Raw genomic sequence first — 10,661 nt, forward strand, 5'->3', positions numbered from 1 at the left:
TTGCTCCAAAGGTCAGGGGGCAGGAGAGGAGCCGAGGTACCCCCGGGATGCTCAGAGCTGGGGTCCCCGTGACTCCCCGCTGTCCCTGGGGCCTCCTGGGGTGTGCAGGATGTGGTTTGGGGCAGAGCAGCAGCTGCACGCTGTGCTCCCCTCTCCAGCCGTCCTCCAGCCCTGCTCACCCCCTTTTCCTCTCTCCCCAGGCACCTGGGACCTGAAGGACTTCGTGGAGGATTTTCACCTGGGCCACCCTGTGGCCTCGACCCAGTTCCTCACCAAACACTACAAGGATTAACTCCGGCCATCCCTTCCTTGCCCTGCACATCCCCACACCACAGAGCCACCTCTGCCCGGAGCAGAGGGGACCCCAGGACCACTGAGGATGAACCCACCCTGCTCCCAGCCCAGAGCCCCAGCCCCAGCCCTCCCCTCCCAAAACCAAGTTCTCTTTCCCTCTGGGGATCATGCCAGGAGGTGTCCCAGCTCACCTGGCTATCCCAGCAATTCTGGCATCCCCCCTTCTCCCCCCTTCACCCCATTTCTGACTTGACCCCCTGCATGTCCCCCTGGCACTTTGGGGACTTTGATGCCTGCAGCTTCCTGAATAAAATTTGGATGGAGCACACGGGGCTCTGTGGTGGCAGCGAGCGCGGGGCAGTGCCAGGTGAGTCTGGCTTTTTGGGATCTGCATGGGATGAGCTGACCCCTGTGGGCAATGGGAGCAGGGCGTGGCCAGCCAGACCCTCGTTTAGGTGACCCCAGGGCCACCCAGCAGGGGACAGGGGCAGTGATGCCTGTCCAGGGGTCCTTTGGTGGCACCACATGGGAAAGGGGCACTGCCCCGGCCCTGCCCTGCCTTTGCCCTCAGCCCATTTCTCTTGGAAAGCAAAACCGAAATTAAAGGCATAAATCAGCAGAGCTCTGCTTACTGGCCACTTAGCTGGACCTCCCCTTTAATTAGCTCCTTAATTAGGCTTTCATCTAAGACTCAGTTTTCTCCGAGGCTCAGATTCACCCGCCTGCAGCTCCTCCTTGGAGCACATCCCGGTGTCTGCGCTGTGACAAAGCCACCTCTGTCCTGCCCATGGCCAGGAATAATGTTCCCCTTGGAACAAACCATGGGGAGCAGGAGCCCAGGATGTTCTGCAGGCAGGGGAAACCGAGGCACGAGGGAATGACTGGCTCAGGGCTGGGCAGGGAGGCCTGGGATCCTTCAGAGGGGTTGTGATGCTCTGGTTGCTGCATCTCAGCTCTGCATCAGTGCCTGGGTCTGGAACAGAGCAAGTTGATCCCAAAAAAACATCTCTGTGCCATCCTGCTGGTCACCTTCCCTGGGTCCCTGGCAGTGAGAGCAGATTTCAGTCCTGCCTGGGGGGTTAAATGTGGATTTCAGTCCTGCACTGCAGGGTAAAATATGGATTTCAGTCCTACATTGGGGGGTGAAATATGGATTTCAGTCCTACCTGGGTGGTTAAACATGGATTTCAGTCTTGCACTGGTGGGGGTTAAATGTGAATTTCAGTCCTGCACTGGGGGTTAAGCTTGGATTTCAGTCCTGCACTAGGGGGTTAAACTTGGATTTCAGTCCTGCACTGGGGGTTAAGTGTGAATTTCAGTCCTGCACTGGGGGTTAAGTGTGAATTTCAGTCCTGCACTGTGGGGTTAAACTTGGATTTCAGTCCTGCACTGGGGAGTGAAATATGGATTTCAGTCCTGGGGTGTTAAACATGGATTTCAGTCCTGCACTGTGGGGTTAAACATGGATTTCAGTCTTGCACTGGTGGGGGTTAAATGTGAATTTCAGTCCTGCACTGGGGGTTAAATGTGAATTTTAGTCCTGCCTGGGGGGTTAAACTTGGCTGGGACTTTCCCTCCAGGAAGTGGCTCTGTGCCTCGGAGGGGCTGAATCACAGCGGGGTCCTGCAGAGCCCTGTCCCCTCCAGGAAGGATCAGGGTGTCCAAGGGGGATGCAGGAGCAGGATCCAGCCTTGCCCTGGGCACACCAGGCTGGGTGAAGCTGCAGGAGCCGGCGGGAAGGAAAGCAACAAAAAAAGGAAGCTGGGTAACACCACAACCCAGGAAAAAAAAAAAACCATGAACCCCGCTGCCACTGGCGCTAAGATTAGCAGCAGAGGAAATGACACTGAGATGTCATGGAAGTCTGCTAAAGTTGGATTTCTCCTTTTTCTATCCCTGCCCTCAGAGCAGGGTGTAATTGGCCCGGCAGATGGGAGCGAGGCTCGGGTGAAAATGAGAGGTCAGGGCTCGGCTGACATCCTGCAGCCCAACTGCATCAGCCTCCCCTCCCTGCCCTCGGCTCCTTGTGGCTGCCGTGGTTATTTTTGGTGGGGAAAAGGCAATCGGATGTTTATCCTTCTAGGAAATGATCACCGCTGTTCCTGGGCTTAATTGGGGATGAGACAAGGGGAGCTGAGCTGGGATTGGGATCACTGGGAGCCAAAGTGACCCGCGGCCCTGTGTGACACTGTGGGGTGGAGTGGGATGGGGAATAGAAATGGGCATGGGATGGAGAATGGAAATGGAATGAGAATGGGAATGGAATGAGAATGGGAATGGGATAAGATGGAGAATGGAAATGGGGATGAGATGGGATGGGATGGGATGGGAATGGAAATGGAAATGGAAATGGGATGAGAATATGAATGGGACAGAGAATGGAAATGGGAAAGGGATGGGATGGAGTATAGAGATGGGAATGGGATGGGATGGGATGGGATGGGATGGGACGGAAAATGGAAATGGGAATGGGGATGAGGATGAAGGTGGGGATGGAGATGGAGATGGGGATGAGGGCACAGATGGGGGTGGAGATGGAAATGGAGGTGGAGATGTGGATGGGACAGATGGGAAATGAGATGGAGAACAAAGACCGGAGTGAGGTGCAGATGGAGAAGGAGAGGGGAGTAGAGATGAGATTGGGGATGGGGATGGAGAATAGGGATGGGATGAAGGTGGAGATGGGGATGGAGAAATATGAATGGAGATGAGGATGGGGATAGGATGGAGATGGAGTTAAAATGGGATGGGATGAGGATTGAGGATGGGGATAGGGATTGAGGGTGGGAACAGGGATGATGATGGGGATGGAGAATGGAAGTGGGAATGGGGATGAGATGGAGAATGGGAATAGGGATGAGGATGAAGGTGGGGATGGAGATGGAGATGGGGACAGGAATGATCACATCAGGAATCTGCCCAGCTGGCTGCAATGTCCCTGTGGTGGGATGGTCCCTGCCAGGACACAGCACCAGGCACCCGTGGCCTTTGGGGGCACTCAGGGCTGCAAAGGCAGCAGCCTTGGCCAGCCCTGCACCTCAAACTCTCACTGGGATGCACACGAGGCCTCCACGGCGTGGAAAATATTAATTGTGGTTTTCTGGTTCACTTTTCGATTATTTAAGAAAGAGTGAAGGAAAAAACTCACAAGGAGGAAGCCACGTACAGTCACTTCGTGCTGGTCCCACCCCCTTTATCTCTCCTTCCATTCGCTCACCATTGGCGCGAGAGAGAAAAGAGAAGCTGAACCTCTCAGCTGCCTAAATGTAGAAAGTTTTGCTTCTAAATCAGTTTGTGATGGAAAGGAAACACGTCACGTCCCTGGGGAAGTGGCTGGTTTTGAGCAGCCACAACCCCAGCGCCGAGTGCTGCAATGGAACAGCCCAGCACTGAAATAGCTCCACGCTCTGTTATTGTCACCCAGAGAAGTTTTTTTTTCACTGTCTACAGGTGTCATTTTTAGCCTCCAGAGGAAGTTTTATTTGTATTTGTTACCTCGACTTTCCACTGTCGTGGCTTCGTGAGTTTTTCGTGTGAAGGACTGGGAGAAAACAGAGTGGGCTGAGCTCAGCTGTGGGGTGTAAGCTGGGACCTACAGCACCAATGGCACATCCCAGGAATTCCAGCATGGATTCACCAGCCCTGAAGAGCCCAACTGCATTCCAAGGCCACAAAGCCATGGAAACACAGAATCCCAGGGATTGTGGGGGGCTGTGAGCTGAGCTGAGCCCAGACATGGCTGTGGGATGGACACAGCTCCCCTCTGCTCTCCCAGGATGGGGCTCTGAGCTGGGTTTGGGCAATTCCAGCCCCTTCCCAAAGCAAACCCACCCACTCCATGGCATGACTGAGGGAGAAGAGGACTTGGAGTTTAAAAATTAACAATGAACTCGTGAAAATTGAGTGTTCCTGGTGAGAAGCAGCAGCACCCAGCAGCACATAGGGGGTGTTCCTTGCCAAAACTGGGCTGGAGGCCAGGAGAAGCTCGTGCTAAACACGAGCCCCAAGCCAACAGGATAACAATTACCTGTTTTTAATAATCACTGAAATAATTAATGGGAGAAAGTCCCAGCCCCCAGCTCAAGGGGGGCAGCCCTGGGCCTGATGCAGAGGGCTCACCCCAGGAAAATGCAGATTTAAGGCCGGAGCAGGTACTGGGGGACAGCCCTGGCACCCCAAAGCCTCAGTGGCACCTGGGGGTGCCACAGGGACAACCCAGCTGCCAGGAGCTCGGCAGTGCCAGGCAGCAGCTCCCCCTCAGCCAGGGACTTGCTCAAGAAGGGATTAGCAGGATCAGCTGATGATGATCTAAGCGCATAACTATATCAACCTGCGAATTAATTACTGATATCTCACACCTCGGAGCTCCTCTATCTGCAGATCTCTGCACTCCTCAAGCGTTCCCTGAGCTCAGCCCGGCTGCACCCCCCGGGAAATAGGTCAGGAGGGATAATCCCCAAATCCCCACGTGCTGCTGGGGACGGGCAGCGCTGCCCGATTTGGGAGCGGACGTGGGAGAATCCCCCGGGCAGCTGAACATCAGCAGCCCCACGGGATGCTGAGGCACCCGGCTCTCCACGTCAGCCAGGGGTGGGCGACGCTGGGATGATCCAGAGAGGAGCTCCAAGCCTTCATCCTCGTGCTGGGGACTCACAAAGCCCCGCTCTGGGGGTCCTCCTGTGCCGCGGGGATGGGGATGGGGGTGGGAGCCTGCACTGGGAGCTGCTCCCGGCTTTGCTGCTCCCGGCTTTGCTGCTCCCGGCAGCCGGGCGGGCCCTGGGAGAGGCAGCTGGGCCGTGGCAGGAATTTAGGGCTCCTGAAGTAATAGGTAAGGCAGGAAAGGCGAGGACAAGGACGTGTCCCCACCTCTGTGTCCGTGCCAGCGGGCAGCAAGGGGCACGCAGGCTGGTCCTGTAGTGATGGTTTCATTAATTAGCAATAATTAATTATTATTGGGTTTCCAAAACGCTGTATAACATCAAAGGAGCTTTGTGGGGCTGTCTGGGGGCACAGGGTCAGATCTGGTTTGGTTTTGGGGTCCTGGACCCCCATCCTGCTCACTGTGGCTGGACCATTCAGCCGTGCTCTGGCAGCATCCTGGGATGCAAATTCCAGCTGTTCCTGAGGGAAAGCAGAGCTCAGCTGTGCCCAGAGGTGCTGCCAGGCATCCTGGGATGAGCATTCAGGGGATGCTCAGCCGGGAGAAACTCAGCCCAGGTTTTGTTTCCTCTTTCAGCTGCTCCCCGAGTCTGTTTGAGCTGGGTTTGTCCGCGGCAGCGGGAAGCTCCCAGCCTCTCCCACTCCTCCGGGAGCCACGAGCACCTTCAGATGTGGTTTGCCCCAAAACTCTCCTCGGCAGAACAGAAACAACCAAAGCCTTTTTGATACGGTGGTGCCAGCCCAGCAGCTTCGCCCCTGCCCGGGAGCTGCCGTGCCCGGGTGCCTGGCAGTGCGCTGTTTACCCCAGCTGGCTGCGGGATGAGGCGGATGCCCGGCGGGCTTTGCATCCCAAGGCGGGGTGCAAGGAGCCGGGTGGCTCTGGCAGCGCCCCTGCTGCTCCCCGGCCGGCACGGACGGACTCGCCCCGCGGCCCCGGCCCGGCCTGTCCTCACTTGTCGGCTGCTCTCGCTTCCCATTCCCTGCCCGCAGCCCCGCGGGTCCTCAGCCAACCTCACATTTCCTCATTGCTAGGAAATGGCAAATCGCCCCCGGGCTGGTTTCAATGGCTCGCAGATCCCTCGCCTTTGGCCTCTCCCCAGTTTCTCCTGGGCTGGTTGTAGCTCAGGCTTCGGGAGCAGCGCTTTTTCCCAGGCACGCAGCCTTTGGAATTCTCTGTCTGGGAGGACATCCCGCTCCTCCCACCACGCTGGATTCACCCCTCTGTGCTGACACAACACCGAGCCCTTTTTCTGCTGGATTGGTGGATTTGAGGGGTTCTGACGTCCTCTGCTCCTCTCCGTCAAGGAACCGCTCACGTCTCCGGAGCGCTGTCATGGCACAGCTCCGGGAGCTGCGATCCCAGTGTCCAGTTCCTCTTCTGTTTCTTGGTTTCACATTAAGAAATGCCTTTGTGGTCTTCCTCTGCAAACCCCTCGTGGGGTCACTCCAGGGCTCCTTCCTGGGGCCACCACGCCGAGGTTGCTGCTGGTGCCATAAAATCATCCTTGGCTTTGCAGCCCGCTCTGCTCCTGATCCCTGGCTGGAATCCCAACCTTCCCACTGGTGCTGCCCTCCCGGGACCACTTTCACTCTGGGCTTGCTCTGTAGTTTCCCTGTTAATCAGCTGTCTCCTTATCTCCAGGTCACACTGCGCCAGCTGCCGCCGCTATTGTTCCCCAGCTGGATAATAACAGGAAGGGCTTGGAAAACCAGACCTGTGTCAGACTGAGGCGACCCAGAGGTTCCCACTCCCCCTGAGCACTCAGCAGCCCCTTGCTGGCACAGCCTGGAGTCCCTGGGAGCAGTGGGAGTTGTGGGGTTGGAGTCCCCCACCCCCAGGAGCAGTGGGAGTTGTGGGGTTGGAGTCCCCCACCCCCAGGAGCAGCGGGAAGTTGTGGGATGCCCTTTGGGAAAAACCTCCCCCCACAACACCCCAAACGCTCCTGCAGGTGCATCCCTGGCCTCCAGCCATCTCCCGGGGCTGTTCCCTTCAGGAACCAAGCCCAGCCACCCAGAACTCATTTCCCAGGATCAGCAAGATGTTTGGAGCTCTGCTCCAAAGGGCTTTTCCTCCCCATCCCAAGATTTTCATCCTGCTGCCTCACAAGGTGAGGCAGGGCTGATCCCTGCCTTGCCATCGGGGAAACTGAGGCAGGAAATGGCTTCCCACAGCCACCCACAAAGCTCCCATAGTTTCCCCCCACCAGCCACCCTGGGGTTTGGCTTATGGGGATCCATTTTTTGGGATCTACCCAGGGACAGCCCAGGGCAGCAGGTTCTGCCTGTGGGTCCCTTCCTCCCCTGCAGCAGGAGGGAGATGCCAGTCTCCCTTTCCAAGAGGGAAATGCCCATCTCCTTTTCCATGAAGGAGATGCCAGTCTCCTTTTCCATGAGGGAAATGCCCATCTCCTTTTCCATGCATATTTCAGTGTGAGTGTTTCCAAATATTTCCGGAGGAGGAGGAGGAGGGTGTGGAGTTTTCACAGGCAAATCAGGAAAACCAAGGTGAGGCAGGAGCGCTGGGAAGGACACAGGCCAGGAGGGTGTTGGTCTGGGATCAGGAAGGGTGCCCAGCAGTTTCTCCTGGCTGAAGTTCCCTCAAAGTTTGGCCTGAAATGAGGATTTCCCACGACCGACAGCAACAAAGAAAGTCTCTCCTCCCCCAGAAATTCCAGATTACCCTGAACCCCATCCCTGCCAGTGCTGAGCATCTTTCATGCCAGGCCATGGAATGCTCAGAGAACAAACTGCTGCTGCTCCAGCCACATCTGGGCAGCTGTTGTTTGCCAGAGAGCACCGACAGCCCTCAAGTGCCACATCAGCTCAGCACCTGCAAACAAAACAAAACTCACAGCCCTGAGTAACCACAGAGGCTTGATCCGATACCCCCGCGACGCCCACCCCGTGGTTTGGGAGGCTTGGGGTGTGTTTTTTTCCCTCTCCAAGCTGCTCGAGAAAAGTTTGTGTTGTCGGCCATCCAGGCAGCCGCCTACACACGTGGCCCTGGCACAGTCGTCCCCCGGGGGTAGGAGGCCGGTGACCTTTCAGGTCCCCACCAGCCACACTCTGTTTACGACTCCGTGACCTTACCAGCCCCAGATCTGCATCTGCAGCGAATCCAAGGGCTGCGGAGGAAAGGCTCCGTGTTCTGGTGTGTGCCTCAGGCTCCGTGCCTGAGCATCCTTTGTAATCCAGGATGAGGTGACAATGCTGGTGATCATCGCCATCATTACAGATGATCCCTCTCTCCCTCCGCGCAGTTAAAAGCCTGAAACACAGAACCGTGCGCTGTGGAGCTTTCCAGAGCTCCTGAGACACCGAACAGGAGCAGCTCGTGATGTCCCCCAGCCTCCAAGGCTCTGCTCGCTGCATGCTCAGCTCAGCTGAAGTGAATTTTAGGGAGCGAGCAGCCCATGAGCCTGGCCACAAGGCACGAGAACTGGGCTCGTGTTTCCCTCCCTGTAAGTACAATTAAGCTGTCGTTAATTAGGTGAAAAACCCTGACGAGTTCCCCTTTTCGAAGCCCGGGGGTCCCCCAGGATGCGCGGCCCGCAGCACCTGCAGGGCTCCCGGCGCATGAATCGGGGCACGGTCGGTCACAAGACCGAGAGGAGCGGCGACAATCGCCCGTCAGGTGACAGCACCCGGGGGGGCAGGAGGACAGGATCCCGGCCCCGTGGGGGCCAGCGGGGTTTTGGGGATGGGGTGTGGCTGCTCTCAGCATCACACAGCCCCGAGGGAGGGTCGGGGTGGCAGCTGGGGGCTCTCGGTTCCTCGCTGAGGGGACGCTGCCAGCACTTGGGCGGGTGTCACGGGAACTGGGCAAGGTGGGACATGGTTAAATAATGCCACTGTTTGCCACAACCCCTGCACGGGATGCTGTGAGGTGTGGGACCCTTGGAACTGGGGAGGGATGGCAGCATTTCACAGCATTCTGGAATGGTTTGGCTGGGGAGGCTCACCCAGTGCCACCCCCTGCCATGGGCAGGAGCACCTCCCACTGTCCCAGGGTGCTCCAAGCCCTGTCCAGCCTGGCCTTGGGCACTTCAGGGATCCAGGGGCAGCCACAGCTTCTCTGGGAATTCCATCCCAGCCCCTCCCCACCTTCCCAGCCAGGAATTCCTTCCCGATATCCCATCCATCCCTGCCCTCTGGCAGTGGGAGCCATTCCCTGTGTCCTGTCCCTCCAGGCCTTGTCCAAATCCCTCTCCAGCTCTTCCTTCAGGCCCTGCAAGGGGCTCTGAGCTCTCCCTGGAGCCTTCCCTTCCCCAGGTGAGCACCCCCAGCTATCCTAGCCTGTCTGCAGAGCAGAGGGGCTCCAGCCCTGGGAGCAGCTCCGTGTTCTCCTCTGCAGCTCTTCCAGCAGCTCCAGGTCCTTCCCGTGCTCCCCAGACCTGGAGCCAGCGGCGCAGGTGGGGCAGGGGGAAGATCCGTGTGCGTGGAATGCCAGCAGTGATGATCCAGGTTACCAAAACACCTGGATCAGGACGGGGTTCACACGAGGCAGATGTGTGGGATGACGAAAAAAAGAGTGAAACCTCTCAGCTGCAGACTCCATCCAGCCTGGGCTGTAATTTAAAACCATCCGGAGCCATCCCAGGAGACTCTCTCTGTTCCCCCCCTCGTCTCTGGCTGGGTACAGAACTCTGCTCGGGATGCTCTGACCCATTAAGCTGAGCTGTAACTAAGCCAGTCCAACCCCCATGCGGCCGTTTCCGTGCCAGTCTAAGTCTGCCTCGGTTTATTTTGGCTTAAGGCCGTTCCCAATCAAACCGCTGTCAGTGCCTGAGCTGTCCCGCTCTCACCAGCCGGGTTTAGCGGCAGGTCCCCATGACTCAGGAGCTTTAAACGCAGCCTAAACCCCACCGCGAGGGTTTGGGGTGCACCCACCGCCCCAGCCGCCCCGAGCGGGCAGGAACCAGCTGCATTCCCAGCGGGAAGCAGGTGCCACTCCCGTGTCACTGTCACCCCCGGGGGGCAGACACCCACCCGGGTCGGTGTGAGCCGAGCGTGGGACTGGCACTCGTGGGGATGCGGAGTTTTCCAGAGCAGGGTGTGAGGTGGCACTCATGGGGATGCGGAGTTTTCCAGAGCAGGGCTCCGGAGCAGGAATCCCCCACGGGACCCTCGCCCCTGGGTCCCGGTAAGGCTGAGCAAACCTGCGCCCTCCGCTATAAATCGAGAGGAACCGGGAGGTGTTGCTGTTACCGGACACAAATAAAGGTTGAGGAGGAGTGGTTTCATTTTGGGGGGCCCTTGCTGTGACCTGCGGGGCCGTGGGAGCCGGACACGCAGCGGGGGCCCCGCAGCATCCCCGGCGCTGCGGCTGCGGGCGCGCTCCCGCCGTGGGAATGCGGCGACGGGGGAGGACCCCTGGGGGACGGGGGTGTCAGCGGGACCCCCTCCTCACCCCGCGGGTCGGGACGGTGTTGCCCGGGGGGGCTCGGGCTGTGGATCCCCCTCCGCGCCCCGCGCCCGCCCCGCACCTCGGCAGCGCCGGGGGCGCCGGAACCGGCGGCCAAAGAAGGGAGCGGAGGCGGGGCCGGATCCAGGCCTTGTATGGCGCTTCCCCTCGGCCGCCCGGGGGGGCGCCCCTGCAGTGTTTGGGGTTGCAGTGCCTGGGGGGCTGCCGTGAATGAGCGGCCCTGGAGAGCGCGGGGGCCCTGAAGTGGATGTGGGGGGCCTTGGAGTGAATGTGGGGGGCTCTG

General features: G+C 58.5%; 1 protein-coding gene across 1 annotated transcript in view; it reads left to right on the top strand.

The window, feature by feature from the left end:
• PEBP4 (phosphatidylethanolamine binding protein 4) overlaps positions 1-292 on the top strand; it is a 73,500-nt gene extending 73,208 nt beyond the window's left edge. The window contains exon 6 of the mRNA XM_041424915.1: positions 201-292. Coding sequence (XP_041280849.1) covers positions 201-292 — 92 coding nt within the window. The remainder of the gene's footprint in view (positions 1-200) is intronic.
• The last annotated feature ends 10,369 nt before the right edge of the window (positions 293-10,661 follow it).

The sequence above is a fragment of the Onychostruthus taczanowskii genome, unplaced genomic scaffold (assembly GCF_017590055.1).
Source record: "Onychostruthus taczanowskii isolate IOZ18803 unplaced genomic scaffold, ASM1759005v1 scaffold84, whole genome shotgun sequence".
Classification (NCBI taxonomy): Eukaryota; Metazoa; Chordata; class Aves; order Passeriformes; family Passeridae; genus Onychostruthus; species Onychostruthus taczanowskii.